This window comes from Echinops telfairi, unplaced genomic scaffold (genome assembly GCF_000313985.2).
Source record: "Echinops telfairi isolate 266 unplaced genomic scaffold, ASM31398v2 ScPeMD7_7469;HRSCAF=8507_0, whole genome shotgun sequence".
NCBI classification, from domain to species: domain Eukaryota; kingdom Metazoa; phylum Chordata; class Mammalia; order Afrosoricida; family Tenrecidae; genus Echinops; species Echinops telfairi.
In genome coordinates this window covers 93,833,065-93,849,776 of record NW_022111372.1, presented here as the reverse complement: position 1 = coordinate 93,849,776, position 16,712 = coordinate 93,833,065, and the positions used below count along the sequence as shown (strand labels likewise).

The following is a 16,712-nucleotide window of genomic DNA, read 5'->3' as shown; positions in this document are numbered from 1 at the left end:
GGGGGGACGCCGGCGTCTGCCGAGGGCCCTGCGAGCGGCGGCCACAGGCCTGGGCTCGGGCGCCCGGAGGGACTCTTGGGCCCGGCACCGAGGCCGGAAGGTACGGTGGGGGTCGTGCTGCGGCGCGAGGTGGAGCTCGGCGGCCGGGCTGGCTGGGTGGGCCGCAGTCCCGCAAAGCCGGGGCAGGGTGCCCACCCCCGGCCGGGCGAAGCCTCCCCGGGGCGCTCCGAGGAGGAGGGCCGGTCCGCCCGGCTCGCACCCGGCTGTGCCAGGCGCTGGGGCGGAGAGATAGCAGGGTGGGCCTGGCCGGGAGGGGCGTGCGCCGCGCAAACAGCGACTCAGCACGAATCCCGGAGCCTGCGCTGACCTCCGGGGCTGGAGGCCGCGCACCGTGACCTGGAAGAGTAAGTAGGTTTTCCCAGCCGGGGCGGGGACGCGTCAGGGATGGGGCTTCCCTCACTAGCCGAGCGGTTTCCAGGGAGTAAAATGCATATTAAAATGGAACTACCTTGTTTCCCTTTTATATTATGATTTTTGAAATTAAAAGATCGTTTTATTGGGGCTCTTCCAGCTCTTGAAACAACCCATACATCAATTGTATCAAGCATATTTGTACATATGTTGCCATTATTATTTTCTAAACATTTACTTGCTATTTGAGCCTTTGGTATCAGTACCTCTTCCCCCCACCCCCACCCCCTACCCCCTCCTACCCCATCTATCTCTTGACTGATGGCGCCTGGATTTACGCACGTTTGGGTTTTCAGATAAAGAAACCGAGTGGTTTGAATTCAGATTTAGTGAATATAGATGCGGTGTGATGGTGGGTCCGAAAGAGATGTAAAGCATCACGTTTCTCCTCTGTAATGGAGATAGTAGTAGGACGTTGCTTCCTGTGGTCGTGGATGATAACGTGAATTAGTGCATTTAGAGGACTTAGCACCGGTTAGCAGTTTGTTACTGTACTCGTGACAATCCACCCTGGCCTTGCTGCTAGTGAGCTACAGCTTTTGGTTCCTCATGAGCCAACCCCCTAAAACCCAAATCTACTGCCAGCAGTAGACAGTGACCTCTTATAGGAGTCTCTTTCTCCAGAGGACGGCTGGTGGGTTTGAACCCCCCACCTTGTTGTTAGCAGTCCATTCTGACCCCGTCAGCACCGCCAGGGCTCGAGTCCTCTAGCATTTCATGCCAACTTCCTTGTAATCTTTTCCAGCGTCTAATGCAAGGCAGTGCTGGCTGTTGAGAACAGTACACCGAGGCAAAGGATGTGGTTCTTGCCTTTGAAGAAGAGAGGAAGTGTGAGTGCATAAAGGACTGAAATGCCAGGTGGGATGAGACCACGTCACGGGAAAGTTAACAGCAAAAAAAGCTTAGCTGGATTTTTTGAGGAAGGCGTGGTATCCCGTTAGGCAATGCTCCACAGATGCAGGGCTTGGGTGGTGGGCCTTGAAAGCGGAGTGGATACCATCAGATAGAACAGCAGTTTTCAACCTGTGGGTTGTGACCCCTTTGGGGGTTGAACGACCCTTTCACAGGGGTCGCCTGATTCATAACCGCAGCAAAATGACAGTGATGAAGTAGCAACGAAAATAATTTTATGGTTGGGGGCTCACCACAACATGAGGAACTGTATTAAAGGGCTGCGGCATTAGGAAAATTGAGAACCACGGAGGTAGAAGGAAAGGGGAGGTCATTGCCCTGAAAGAAGAGCCTGGTTGGGAAGGTCAGAGGAACTGAAGAGAAACACTGCTTGGAGCAGAAATTCTCAACTCTGGCTGTGTACTAGAATTTCCTGGTGAACTTGGAGAGCTGTTGATGCCCAAGGCCAAGACTTCATTGTTCTAGAGTATGGCCCGTGTTAAAAATTCTCTACTGTATTTTTGGTGGACTGAGGTGGGCTCTGGTATTTTCAGTCGCCTCCTGTGCATGTGAAAGTTGGATATTGAATGAAGGAAGACTGAAGAATTGATACATTTGAATTACGGCGCTGGTGAAGAATCTTGAATGTACCCGGGACTGCTAAAAGAACAAACAAATGGGTCTTGGAAGAAGTACAGTCAGAATGCACCTTAGATGCAAGGATGGCATCTGTTAGTTTCTGTTAGACTCTGTTAGTTAGGCATCTGTTAGACTCTGTTAGTTTCACGACTTTGGGCATGTGATAGGAGAGACCAGTCCCTGGAGAGGGCCATCATGCTTGGTAAGGTGGAGGGACAGTGAAAAAGAGGAAGGCCCCCAACCAGATGGATGGACACCATGGCTGCCACAATGGGCTCAAGCACAGGAACCATAGTGAGGCTGAGGAAGCACCAGGAAGGGCTTTATTCTCTTCCATGTCGCGTTGACATGGGTTAGAAGCGATTCGATTCGATGCCTAACAGCATTAACGGCATTTTTGGTGAAACTATACACCGCAAAGCGGATTCCCATATAACAGTGTCTGCACACGCTGTTCAGTAGCATCAGCTCCAGTTCTCACCTCGTGTGTCTTTCTCAGGCTTCTCACCCTCGTTGTTCCAGTTCCGTTACCTTGCTCTCTCTGCTCCCCGCCTTTTCCTCCCACAGTAGAGCAGCTGTAGTCCACTTTCCCACTGGGCTGCTAACCACTAGGTCAAGCTGCTCCGAGGGAGAAAGATGGGCTTCTCCTCCAGTAAAGATTCACAGCCTCGGAAACTCGCGGGCAGCTCTCCCCTGTGCCACAGGGCTGATGGCAGTCGGTTGGTGTCCAAGGTCTCGTATAAAGGCTTTTCTAAGCACTGCAAGGTTGGCATTCTTCACTTTTGAGCTCATCTGGGAGTGAGAATTGACTTTGGTTCAAGGTGTAGAGGCTTTCCTATGTTAGTACAATAGTTCCAGGGATTCCTCCAGATGTAGTAGGTCCAGTAAGTATAGGTTTTTTTGTGTTTTTTTAAATCTGAAGTCCTGTTCTCCCTTTCCAACAGGATCCATTGATTGTGACCCTGATCAGAGGTTTGGAAGTGATAGTCAGGCTCCATCCAGGTCTCCTGGTGTCAAGGCCGAGGACACCGGGGTTCATGGAGATGATGATTCCTGTTGTGTGGTTTCTTTTCTGATCCTGAGTTCCCATCTTTCTCTTTTGCTCAGAAAGAATAGATTAATCATTGAATATTAAATGACTGCTTGCACGCTTCCAGTATCCAGATAAACCCCCTGCCAAGTTCATTCTAAATGTCAGCAACCCTATATAGGGTTTCCAAGGCTGTAAATCTGCATGAGAGCAGAGAGCCTTATCTTTGTCCTTCAGAGTAGCTGCTGGGTTTGAACTGCTGACCTTGTGGTTACCATTCCTGTGCTTTCCCTGACAGCACCACTGAGACTCCTTAAAGTCCTAGGTACTATTCAGCAAGTTAGGGTGATCTGGAATTTTATAAACTGTATTATGTCAATTGATGGAATTGTCAACATTGGAATTTTTAAATAAGCTCCTCAGAGAGTCTACATGCAAAGAGAGATGCAATGGAGAGCACAGACTGAAGACTGAGAAATGTTATTACACACTCACCCCTTAGTGCATTCGTAATGTTTTAATAGGGGGATACAGAAACTTAATTACATTATCATCATACACTACCTACCACCTGGAAAAATTGTTTACTATTAAATAAGGTAACATGAAAGGACCTAGTAGGCATCTAGGAAATGTAAATTGATTCTGGACCTCATTCTCCATGTATTTGGGAGCTGCAAATCTGAAAAGTTTGTTTTAAAAGCAGATAATTTCAGGGTGTTCCATGGATGCTCTGTAACCTATTTGTGGGCTACTTCCTTGTCTCCTTTTGGCTGCGCTCCCTACTTAGCCGGGTTCGACAGCACTTAGGGTGAGACTTCAGAGTGTGTATGGGTGTTGTCTTGCTCTCATGCTTAGGGTCACCCAACACTGAATGTCACTGGCAAGTGAAGGCGTGAGCCACCCCACCACCGGTCGCTGTGCAGTCGGTTCCCACTTGGTGGACCTCGCAGGTGTCAGGGTGACAGGACCGCGCGGCAGTCACTATTTTGAAACTAGATCGTCTGGCCCTTCTTCAGAGGCACTCCGGAGTAGACTCCGCGTTTACCCTCATTGTCAGGAAACAGTCATTTGTGAGATTCCCGGTCGCCTCTTGCTCCCTCTGTGCCTAGAATCCAGTCGGCACCAAAGAAGTGGTAGTTGCTATCATTATCATTAAGTCGGAACACCCGCTGCCCTCGCTCTTCAGTCCGCGCTCTCCATTTGTGGGGAGTCATTTCCGATGCCTCGTGATCCTGAACGGTGGTGCTCCGACGGTTTTCAGTGGCTGATTTGGGGTGGGGATGGTGGAGGAGTGGTAGGTCTCTAGGCCTCTCTTAGGAGGCGCCTTTGGGTGAAATGTGAATCTTTCCCTTATCACCTGAGTGTGCTAACCGTTCTTCCTACCACCCAGGAATTCCAGTGCATAAACAAGAGAGTGACAGCTGGCGGGGCATGGGAAATGAAGGAATAGAAGATGCAGGAGTGTGAGGAACAGAGGGATTTCTCTTAAGTTGTCTTCCCAAAATATATGCCAGACTTAGCTTGAGAATAATTGTTCACTAGGCAGCGAAAATAGGTCAGAGGTTATTCTCCTTAACATCAGCCATCTAGAGCAGCCAGACTGCATAGTCTGACTCACCCCAAATAGGGCCCATTCCTTTCTGTTATTGTTCCCTCGAAGCAGTGCCCATAGGCAAGCCTGGGACCACTCTAAGATGACTAAGCTTAGGCTACTATCTTGCCACACATGCCCCCCTATTCCCTCCTCTTACTATTGCACATTCACCCCTAGGTCATCCCCCTCCTATTGCTTGTATTGCCTATGTTACAACCCCTCTCTATGAAGTAGGTTGCTATCTGCTATCAGGGGGCTTGCATGCCTCCCAGGATAGTAATTGCCTGCTTTATTGTATGAGACACCAGAATGATCAAACCTGTTCAAGGATGAATTGTATTGCCCCTCTCTGTGACGCATAATGCTGTGATGTATCCCCCTAAAGTAATATGATGCGTGGTTAGCAATAAATAAGGAGAGCTACTTCTCAAGGGAGGCTACTCCCAAGAGGTGGCTCCCAAGAGGTGGCTGGCCGAGGGTGGCTGGCAGAGGGCGGCTGAGGAAGGAGGGCTGCTCCCATGAGGGCTGCGCCCATGAGGGCGGTGGACGAGAGGGCAGCTCCCACGAGGGAGGCGGCTCCTGCTCTGGCAGCCGGGTTCCCCCCACGAGGACCACCAAGCGGGGCGGAGGTGAGCAATGGTACTATGTAGCATGCCTGACTGTATTATTGTATTATCTCTCATGCTCTCAATGACTTTAATGTAATGCTTATATATCTCAACCGTACAATTGTGCATTACTGAACCCAGAAGTAGTATTACTGAATCCGAGTAGTAATAGGAGTATTAGCGGTGGGGGCTGGCCCCCCACCTCCCTCAGCGTCTTTTTTTTTTAATTTAATACTACACAGGAGGAAGAAAGGAGGAGTGGGGAAACCCAAACTAATCTAAGGCGACGTGTGTCATGGACACAGTATTCTGTCCTCTCATAGGCCCTTGGTATTCCTCCTCAGCTCCTCCCCTGGCTGAGGGGAGTCAGATAAGCCCTCAGTCATTGCTGGGGCTCACAAACACACACCACGCCATATGGCTGTGCTCCGGTAAGCTGTTTGAGGGACCAATATGCAGCTGTAGATTAGAATTGAGTATATATTGGGATATGTTTCACTTAGTGGTGGTATTTGGATTCAGAATTTAAATTTGGAGAGAGCCCTAATACCTGCTTTGCCTTTCTTTTCTGCAGATGTCTAGTATGAGTCCCACCTCTCGGCCTCTTATGCAGCTTCAGTAGTCTCAGCTCCACTGGCTAGAAACGGAAAGAAGATCTGCACGGACTCCACACGCTGAGCTGAAGCACAGACGGCGGTGTTCCTCGTTCCCTTTTGTTCTTGTTACCAACAGGTGCTGAACCAAACCAAACGTACTGCCCTCACGGCGATGCCGACTCACACTGCCCCACAGGGCAGGGCAGAACTGCCCTGTGGGTTTCTGAGACTGTCACTCTTTCCGGGAGTTACTAAAAAGCCTCATTTTGCTCCTGTGGAGCTGCTGGTGGTTTTGAGCTGCTGACCTTGAGCAGCCCACTGTGTGAACACTGTGCCTGCAGAGCTCCTCTATTAGCGGTACTAGTTGAACTCAGATAGAACGTACTGCTGCCTGTGTCTTGAATACCAGTGCAGCTCTTCTGCTTGGGGGAACTATTCTTTCAATGGAATAATTTTAAATGAATTTGTTTAGATTTTTAGTGACACTTTTTATAATGTGAAAACCTTGCCCTAACTTTTTAGTTTTATGTATTACAATTTTTTAAGTTTTAGTTGCATAGGGAGCCTTGTTTGCAAATGTAACGATAGTTCAGAATTTTAATTTTGAGTGATTTTTTTAGGTATAATGTTCATAAATTCTCATTGCATATCTTTTCACATTTAAGTTCTCTAAAATCATGCTGCATTTTATAGTCACAAAGTTTTAAAAAGCATTGATTCTTAAAGGCTACTTAACTATGGAAGTTCGTGATAAAGTGAATTTTAAATCAGTAAATATATGATCAGAAGTTAAAACCCACCAGCTACTTAACTATGGAAGTTCGTGATAAAGTGAATTTTAAATCAGTAAAACTGTATCTATGTAGTCCACCCACAAAGGAAGGACGAGGCTGTCTGTGGCCATACAGGCTTCAGTCTAGGAAAGCCAAAAGGGAGGTCTGCTCTGTACTCTAGGTTGCTGGGACAGGTAGGGTTTTTTTTTTGCTTTGTTATTCACTAGCTCAGAAATAAAATTTAATGACCTTTAATCCTAAAAAACAAAACAAAAAACCAAAAAACCACTGATTTACACTTCTGGTTTAGCATGTTTTCATTCTTAATGTTACCTAAAATAATGCTAAATCTTCCAACTTGAAGGCTTATTAGAGTTGACAAAATCTGGTATTATGTCCAAAAAACTCATGTTATTTTGCTGCATGAGCTATTTTCTTAATAACTTTCTATGTAGTATCTGTTTCTGAAACATACTCCAGAACATAGTGTTCTCAAGCAGGGGTGATTTTTTATTATGACGGGGGTAGGGGACATGGTGGGAGGGAGGGTGCTACTAACAACAGGGGGCAGAGATGCTGCTGAACACCCTTCAGTACACAGGACAGCCTGTACAACAAAGAGTTATTTGCTCTTTGTCAGTAGTACCAAGGGTGAGAGACGCTGCTATAGAGATTTCTGTGAATTTAAACAAAATTAAAAAAATTTTCCCCAGACAGTTAAATTCAGTCTTTATTAATTTTTCTCTTTACCTAGAGTCAGAATGGAGACAATATTATCCATATGTTTTAACCATTAGTATTATTACGTATAATGCTAAGAGCAAGTGAACGCATTGTAAAAATTAAAAAATATTTTTAAGAAGTATACCAAATATATTTTGACTCCTTTTCATGAGCAAGGCACTTACTAGATTCTTTAGAGAAAATAAAAATAATTTGTGATTTATCCTTTTTCAGAAACATTGTAAAATAGTTGCTTACACACCCCCTCCCCCCCCCAAATCAGTCATAAAACACCAGCTGGTCACAGTCAACATTTAGAAGCACCACAAACATTTTTTGAAAAAGCCTGTTTCTACTGGAATTCTCTGCATTCTGTGGAGTTCCTATTCGAACGCTAATGAAATGCTGGACACATGCCTGCCCTTAGCAAAAAAAAAGGGTAAAATGTTTATTAATCCTTTGCAATTATTTGTGAGGCATTCTTTTTTTTTTTTTAATTTGGTGCCACTGAAAAAATCTTGTGTCTCTTTAAACTGATGTGAATGATTGTCTTCAGCTTCTCAGGAAGTTAAATGTCGTCAGAGGACCGAGAAGCTCAGGAGGATGAATTGCTGGCCTTGGCGAGTATTTACGATGCAGATGAATTTAGAAAAGCAGAGTCTGTCCCGGGTGGAGAAACCAGGATCTATTTGGATTTGCCACAGAATTTCAAGATATTCATGAGCGGTTAGTCACAATGTTCTCCTGAAGAGATGATCGTTTTCCTTAAATAGAGATTATGCTCATTTTCTTAGTGTACCCTAAACTGTTCATCATTTTGTATTTGTAGGCAGTAGTAATAGCTACGATAGGTTTACTACATGTTTCTATCTTTGTTGAAAATTAGAATTGGGGTAAATAGTTTTCCATTTGATTCCTCCTTTTTGACCACAGAATTAGGTTATTAGCGTGTGTAATTCTTGCATTCCAATCACCCGCTAACTAGCAATTTGTCAGCAGGAATCACACTGTTAAATTAGGATAAGAAAAAAGTAAATGACATCTACCTACTTCTTACTTATTGACTGTTTCAGTAGCCAATGTTTTGTATTTACAAGCATAGTTTTTTTTTAAAAAAAGCATCTTTTGCACAGGAAGGACTTAGGTGTGACAGTAACAAATGCCAGGGTGTTAGGTGAGAGTAACACTGGCTCTGGGGGTTAAGGTTATGTGTCAGCTGACTGGGCCAGGCTTCTTGGTGGTTGGCAGTTATGTAATGATGTAGTCATCCGCCGTTTTTTGACTGGATATGGTCATCCTGTATTTTCACGTAATCCCCTGGTGTCTGGAACGCAATCAGGTCAGTAGGTGAGGAGTGGGTATAATGTATGTGAAAACAGCACGGAAAGCTTTACAGTGTCATTATGGTTGTCAGACTCGGTGGTTTCCAGAGTCACATTGTACATATGTGACACACGCTGTTTACTCTGGCTTCCGCGAAAGCCCAAACTTTTGCTTTTGATGCAAACATTTCAAAGCAGCCCCTGATGCACAGTTTGTTCAGACTGTTTCCGCTAGAAAGGCGCTGAGTAAAGAAAGAGCGTATGACGGTTCCAGAGGAACCTTGATTGTGAGAGAGCGTCGTGTGCCCTCTGGTGCCCGCAAACCCTGAGATCCTTGTCTTGGCACCCGTTTTCCTAGCTCTAGGATTCCTGGGGAGCTGGCACATGCTGCTCTAAGTAGGTCATGGCTGTTGGACGGAAATAAACCCTTGTCTCAGGGTATGTTCTTGTGGTCTATATGGGACACAACACAGGAACACAGCGGACATTAATTCACGATGGGAATTGTGCTCAGAAATGGGTACAAGAAGAAGTTGTGTATAATGAAGGCGACAAATTGAAGATTGAGGAATAGAAAGGGCTTTGGGGGAGTATCTTTACTCTCTCCATGAAAGCTGTTTTCCTTAAGCGCTGCTTAGCACCAATGGGCACACCCGTGCCGACCCACTGATCTTGTCTCACCTTTGTTTCCGGTTCAGGCAGTTCTGAGGAGCATCTCCAGAGTGGTGCCTTTGAATACCCCATTTGCTTCCTGCCTCCACTTGTGCTGAACTTTGAACTGCCGCCAGACTACCCATCCTCCTCCCCACCTTCATTCACACTCAGTGGCAAATGGCTGTCACCAACTCAGGTTAGATCCGGGCGTTATGTTTTCTACCCGTTTTAGAAAAGAAAATCATCTTGAATGGAAACTACCTTTGGTCATTTCGAATTCAGTGCATGACGAACAAATGGCTTTCATGTTGTTGCTTCCTCCCCGTTGCTTTCATGAATCCTAATGTAATGAATTGAAAACGTTCGTGTTTTAGAATGGCGTGGCAGTAATTAAAACCCCTAATCACTACGGTTTGCAGTAGGAATCATTTCTAATCAAGTGCATTGTTTCTTACCGTTTTATTCCCCAGTTTAATCTGTGTTGCAGTGAACACTCGGGGTCCTCCTCATTTTCCTCAGGTGTCGGTACCCCCTCTCCCTCCCGCCTCAGTTTCCTGTTCATTCTTTAAATGAAATATTTAATTGTAATTAGAGGACTGAAAATTAAGCTAATGCATTTGTAATAAACACATTTTTCAAAGAAGCATAAAAACAGTTTTATTTGTAAAGATCTGTATATTAATAATGAACCCTGGTGGACTGGTCTCTCACACAGATGTCAGTGCTCAGGAACAGGACCCAATCCAAATGCTGTGTGTCATCCTGGGAAGGCCCGAGTCTTGGTATCCAGAGCCTACATTTCCTCTGGTTCTCTCTCCTGCCCTAGTGACAACCGCGGCCCTTGCTTGAGACATCAGTATGACTTGCAGGCTGTGTAAAGTATCCCGGGATAGATAATAGATCGATAGCAGCTACTTTTCTAGAAGCCATGATGAAGATTGACAGACCGTTGTATATTAAGACAAAGGCTGTCAGAATTGCTGACCTCAAAGAGCAGCCTGTCAGTTTTTCTTTTCTGACCCTGCAGTTTTCCCTCCCCTACTCACCAGCCTAACCTTTTGCAGACATGAGCTAATGGTTTAATAACAAAATTACACTTTAAAAATGATAATACATGTAGAAGAAAAAGCAGTGTTGCTTTATATCTTACTATCTATGCCAGAAGGTGATGCAAGAGAAGACAGTGGGTTATTTGAACAAGAGTATCAAGGCGGTTGACATTTAGATCACTGAGCATTGACTGAAAAACACAGATATTTATAGCCATCTTTCTTCAGACAGCTCGCTATACTTTGAATGTCTGTCTGTCTGCATGCACACATGTGGTTGTTTTCTCTCTCTCTCTCTCTCTTTCTCACACACACACACACACATACACACACACACAAATTGAGTATATGGATGTAACTTCATATTCCAACCAACTAGCATCTACTTCATGCCTCCTTGGGGTAGCTCTGGTGGCGTAGTGGTTATGCGTTGGGCTGCGATCTGCAAGGTCAGCAGTTCGAAAACACCAGCTGCTCCTTGGGAGAAAGACTGGGCTTTCTACGCCTGTCAGAAGCTGCAGTCTCGGGTACTCACAGGGGCAATTCTACCCTGTCCTATAGGGTCACTCTGCATTGGCATCGACCCGATGGCAGTGAGTGTGGTTTTTGGAATGCCTGCTTTTGGTTAGGAGGAAAGAGCTATTTATTATTTTATATTTTACCTAAAGTAATAGTAGGATTCTATACCACACGATCACACATTTATTTGTCATCTTAGTTGGCCCCTGGTTCAATTTGTGTTTGTTGCCGGGCCCTTGACAGTGAAGCTGACACATGGGCCTGCCAGTCACCGGATTGGAATGGGTGGTGGAGGGGCGTGGGCTTAGTCCACTAGTGTTTTCCTTTATTACCCCACTCATCTCCCAATGCATGCACATACGACCTCATTCTCTCGCGCACCCTTTTCTGCGCATGAGCATTCCTTATGCGCTAGGAGGGGAACTGAGGTTGGAGGAGAACGGTTTCTCCATTGCAACACTCAGAACTTCTCTGTTAGAGCTGATTCCATTTTACAGATTCCAGCATTTTCTCAGAACAAGGCTGACCTCACAGGGAGAGTCACACAAATGCGGAAAAGCGCCAGTCGTCATGAGCTTTTCCTTGTGTGTTTGCGTCACCACGCAAGGTACAGGGAAGAATTTGGACATGGAGCGAAGTCTTTTTTGCACTTGTAATTTCCATTTGCCAAATTTGTTTGCCATCTGGAAGGCTTCTTTAAGTTCATATCCTTTAGATGTGGGCTTAAAAATAAAAGCTGCGTATAGCCCTTGAGTTCTACTTATAAATATCTTATCTCTCTAATGGAAAACTCCCCTATATTTCCCTTTCCAACTGAAGAGACCACTTTGAAGAAGGAAAAGTCTGACTAGTCTCCACCTTAGTTGCTTAGCTTGGAGAATGTGAGCAGCAAAGCCATGGGGCGACCGTGTAGTGTGATCCCTCTGCTCCCTGCCACTAACCAGGAGCTGGATGACGTGAACCCCGATGGCTTAGTTCAGACCCATTTGTGGGTCTGAATCACAAGGACTCTGAGGTGAACTTATGCCAGCGCCTTGTTCACGTGAATTGGCCTTATGGTGGGACTACAAGTCAGAATTAACTTGCAGTTAACTTGGTTCATATTTTTAAACTGTTCTATTTGGAACCATTATCCCATGATACCTACGAGGCTAGGCCTCCAGAGGACTAGGGAAAAAGCTCATTGCAGAGCTAGATCTTCTCCTACATAGAGCAAAGGAAGGCTAGAGCCGGCCCTCTCTCTCAGCGGCTCGTAGGTAAGGCCAGTTGTCCAGGTTCGCCGGTGGCGTCTTGTATTGCTTGGGCTTTCATGGCTCTTCTAGAGTCTAAGCCTGTGTTGTGCTTGTGCTCACTGTTGCTGAAAAGGTTAAGAAATCCTCTGATAAGAACATTGGTGTTGTTTTGCAGTGCAGCTTACAACAGTAGGCTCCCCCCACCCCCCCAAAAAAAAAGGTGTCAGCTGAGACTTAACAAGGGCCCAGCTTTCAGGTTTAAAGGGAAATCAGAAGTTGGTATGGGCCTCACTCTCCCTTCCCCAGCTCACTCACCAGCACCCGCGTTTGTTTGTTCCCTAGCTGTCTGCTCTGTGCAAACACTTGGACAATCTCTGGGAAGAATACCGTGGCAGCGTGGTCCTGTTTGCCTGGGTGCAGTTTCTGAAGGAAGAGACCCTTGCTTACCTGAACATCATCTCTCCGTTTGAGCTCAAGATGGGCCCTCGGGGAAAAGTGCAGAAAACGGCCGCGCAAGCCTTGGCCTGCAGCGAGCAAGATCTAGGGGGAGCTGCCAACAGTGAGCAAGGTTTAGGGGGAGCTGCAGGATCCGATGTCGACCAAGAGGAAGCTGTGGATGAGAGAGCCGTGCAGGATGTGGAGTCGTTGTCGAGTCTGATCCAGGAAATCTTGGACTTTGATCAAGCTCAGCAGAAAAAGTGCTTCGACAGTAAATTGTTCCTGTGCCCTATCTGCTTCTGTGATAAGCTGGGCAGTGAGTGCATGCACTTCTTGGAGTGCAAACACGTGTACTGCAAGGCCTGTCTGAAGGACTACTTTGAAATCCAGATCAGAGATGGCCAAGTTCAGTGCCTCAACTGTCCAGAACCAAAGTGTCCTTCAGTGGCCACTCCTGGCCAGGTAATTGCTTGTTCTGCTGGCAGCTGCCTCCTGGTTCTACTCTAGGGCAGGTGTGGGCTTCTCAGGAGCTTCTGGGACAGGGCTTCTCAGGGCAGTCTGAGACCTCAGGAAGCAGGCCACAAGTTGCCTTATTGTTTCACTCAAGAGTTCTGAGGTCTTTTAGGCAGATGGGGTTCTTTGCCGACCTTAGAATATTGTAGTGGAATGCAGGGATGAATGTGAAGTAACATTAGTTATTTTATATCTGCCAGGTTCCCATCAAGGGCCCCAGGTGATGTAGTGGGATTCTCGTTAGGTTGCTAACTACAAAGTCAGCAGTTCAAACCCACCAGTCACTCTGGGAGAAAGATGAGACTTTCTGCTCCCATGCAGACTTACAGCCTCAGAAACCCACAGGGGCAGTTCTTAGAAAACCAAACCAAACCATTTGATTAGCATGCAATTCCTGGAGCAGCAGTTCTGCATTGTCCTATCCGGTCTCCGTTGGCAATAATTCACGTAGGGGCAGTTCTCCTCTCCTGTAGGGTAGCCGTGAGTCAGAATGGGCTCCCTGGCAGTGAGCGCATGAGGGTCCATCAGCCTTGCTGTCTTTCTCTGTGACTGGGATCTGTAGGGGCGAGCCCTTAGAGTGGCTAATGGAACCCTTTCTAGACTTTAAAGTAAAGACAGCTGCCTTGCTTTGTTTGTTTTATTTAATCGACTTTATTAGGGCCCGATTTTAATTACAATAGGCTGTACTCATGTAAAGTGCATGGTCTGCTTAGTTTTAGCAAATGTCTAGACCCTCATACCTCAGTCAAGATGCCCTCTTCCCACACCTGACTCGGCTTTTCACATGTGTCCCCTTCTGGCTTGTACCCCGTGGATCTCTCCTAAGGAGGAGATCGGGTTGGAGAATCATCCGACTAGTGGTGTTTTTGTCTTCCCTGCAGGTCAAAGAGCTGGTGGAAGCAGAGCTATTTGCCCGGTATGACCGCCTTCTCCTCCAGTCCACCTTAGACCTGATGGCAGATGTGGTGTACTGCCCCCGCCCCTGCTGCCAGCTGCCCGTGATGCAGGAGCCCGGCTGCACCATGGGCATCTGCTCCAGCTGCAAATTTGCCTTCTGTTCCTTGTGCAGATTGACCTACCATGGGGTCTCTCCCTGTAAGGTGACAGCAGGTCAGTTGCAACCAAGTGAACTTGAACACCCGTCTCTTCTCCGCCCACTCTCCAACAAAAGCCTTATCGTTTCCATTGGGAAGCGTCTCTTCAACAAACAATTCGGGGCCAACGACTGTCTTAGAGGTGCTGTTGTTCTTAGGTGCCATCATGTTGGTTCTGACCCATAATGGTCTTGCATACAACAGAACAAAACCCAGTGCTGCGCCATCCTCGCTGCTGTTCCTGTGCTTGCGCCCATTGTTGGAGCCACTATGTCAGTCCGTCTCTTCGAGGGCCACTTGCTTCTTCACTGCCTCGCCACTTTACCCAGCACGATGTCTTTCTCCGGGGCGGTCTCTCCTGGGGATGCAGGAGTGACCCAGAGAACAAATCTCTACCTTCTTGGCACTTAGGCTCTAGTGAGGGCAGCAGACAAGCAAAAGAAAGGAGGCTATCCGGCAGGGCTGCATGTTAGGGGAAAAACCTCTGCCAAGAGGCAGGAACAGAAGAAGTTCTGAGTGCAGGGCTCTTCGGGTCTTGGTTCGGGAGCCGAGGAGTCTGCACTGGCAGAGTGGGTTGAGTAAAGACTTGAGAGCAGGAAGGAGACAGGCTGTGCGTCAGGGGAGCAGGAACCACGAGGTGCTGTCTCCCTGGGACCGTGGGACAATGTGGATCCCAGGGATGCATGCAGAGCATTTAAGCTGCCGCTCTTATTTCCATGGCTCCTCACTGGGCCTAGAGAGGTCTGGGAATCTCTCTCAACATAGCACTTTAGAAAGTCCCCGCTGGGGGGGTAGGCATCGGCGGGGAGCCCAGGTTGCCGATTCTGATCAGGCCTCCGCCACTGCTTTCACTAATCGCTGCTAACTTCATAGGGTATTATGAGAATGAGCGGTCAGATCTCATACGAACCCAGGATATTAAGTTTGTTTTCCCACTCCATGACAAGGTGAATATAGAAATTGACTGCCAGGGTCAGAAATTGTCCTTTTTTTTTTTTTTTAAAGTTGTTTGAGAGTCATTTTATGTCTGTCAAATCCAACTACAAAAATGTAGGGTACAATGTTTTTTGTGTGTAATAATTACTATTTTGTTCTATAAAAGTACGGGTCCATAAGAGATTGAAGGGGAGTGGTGTTGAACCGCCACCATCACTGGAGAAGCGCTGAGCCAACACATGGAGCATGCAGAGTGAGGTTTGGGGCCTCGGCAGAGTGAGGAAAAAGCACACACACGATTACTACACCAAATGCACAGATGGACACGTTCCTTCAATTGACAATATTAGAGCAATCATCTCAGAAAAAATATTTGATTTTAACAGTTAATTGGCATATAATCCACATATCAAGTTCAGTCATATTAAAGAGTTGTACATTTATCACCACAATCAATTTTAGCCATTTTCTTCTTCGTTATACTCATTGTTACTAGCTCTCTACAGCAGTAATCTTTTGTCGGTAAGGTGTCTAGGAACATAAAAATGCTTTGAATTAGCAGAGAATAAAAGTGACCGGATAAAAAGGTCCATGGCTGTGTGTCTTGGTAGAGGAGAGGAAGCGGTGAGAACACACATCGGAAGCCCTGGTGCCATAATGGGTTACATGTTGGGCTGCTAACCATAAGGTCAGCAGTTCAAAACCACCAGCCTCAACTTTTGGAGAAAGATGAGGCTTTCTACTCCTGTAAAGATTTACCGTCTCAAAACCTACAGAGGCGGAGACTTGAATAGGTGGCTGTGAGTGAGGATTCTTCCCCAGGTGATGTCCATGGAATAAAAAGAGGCCGATCTCTAGATCACATGGGGAAAGCAAGCTAATGAAGGCCCAAGGACACTGTCGGTTCTGACTCACAGCCACCCTTTAGGACAGAGCGGAGCTGTCCTTCAGGGCTGCAGATCCCGATGGGAGCCGACAGACAGCCTTATCCTTCGCCAAGAAGTAGCTGGTGGGTGTGATTGGTCTGCACTATCAGGACTCCTTGTTGGGAGAGGTTTTAGAAGCTAATTAATGGTGTTAAAAATTAAGGTAATAGAATTGTGGGGGGAAATGCCTTGGCTTACGAGTAAAGCCTTCAGGTTGCCTTCTCCACTGGAGTTAAGTGATAGAGCAATAGGAGTCAGGCTGAAGAATGTCAAGCAGACAAGTTGGCAGGAGGAACCTCTTGGCATCCGTGACAAAGCAGAGCACCGGGTGAGATGGGGGGGATCATTGTTCTCCACTGACATTTTTACAGACAGACCGAACTGTTTAGTGTTGGCCGGTAAGCCATAGCTGCTTTTTTTTGTTTGTTTGTTTTAATCATTTTATTAGGGGCTCATACAACTCTTATCACAATCCATACATCAGTTGTGTAAAGCGCATCTGTACATTCATTGCCCTTATCATTCTCAAAACATTTCCTCTCCACTTAAGCCCCTGGCATTAGATCCTCATTTTTCCCCGTCCCTCCCCGCTCCCCGCCCCCTTCATGAGCCCTTGATAATTTATAAATTATTATTTTGTCATATCTTGCCCTGTCCGACGTCTCCCTTCACCCACTTTTCTGTTGTCTGTCCCCCAGGGA

General features: G+C 46.6%; 1 protein-coding gene across 2 annotated transcripts in view; it reads left to right on the top strand.

The window, feature by feature from the left end:
- The first annotated feature begins 13 nt into the window (after positions 1 to 13).
- Positions 14 to 16,712, top strand: part of RNF14 (ring finger protein 14) — a 24,107-nt gene continuing 7,408 nt past the window's right edge. Inside the window, exons 1-6 of one of the 2 annotated variants that reach the window (XM_004718085.3) lie at positions 14 to 100; positions 5,811 to 5,968; positions 7,885 to 8,054; positions 9,349 to 9,500; positions 12,447 to 13,004; positions 13,937 to 14,165. In XM_004718085.3, the coding sequence (XP_004718142.2) occupies positions 7,901 to 8,054; positions 9,349 to 9,500; positions 12,447 to 13,004; positions 13,937 to 14,165 (1,093 nt within the window). In that variant the 5' untranslated portion in view covers positions 14 to 100; positions 5,811 to 5,968; positions 7,885 to 7,900. Of the gene's footprint in view, positions 101 to 5,574; positions 5,668 to 5,810; positions 5,969 to 7,884; positions 8,055 to 9,348; positions 9,501 to 12,446; positions 13,005 to 13,936; positions 14,166 to 16,712 lie in introns of those variants that run through there. The other variant, XM_045284839.1, reaches the window with a different exon arrangement.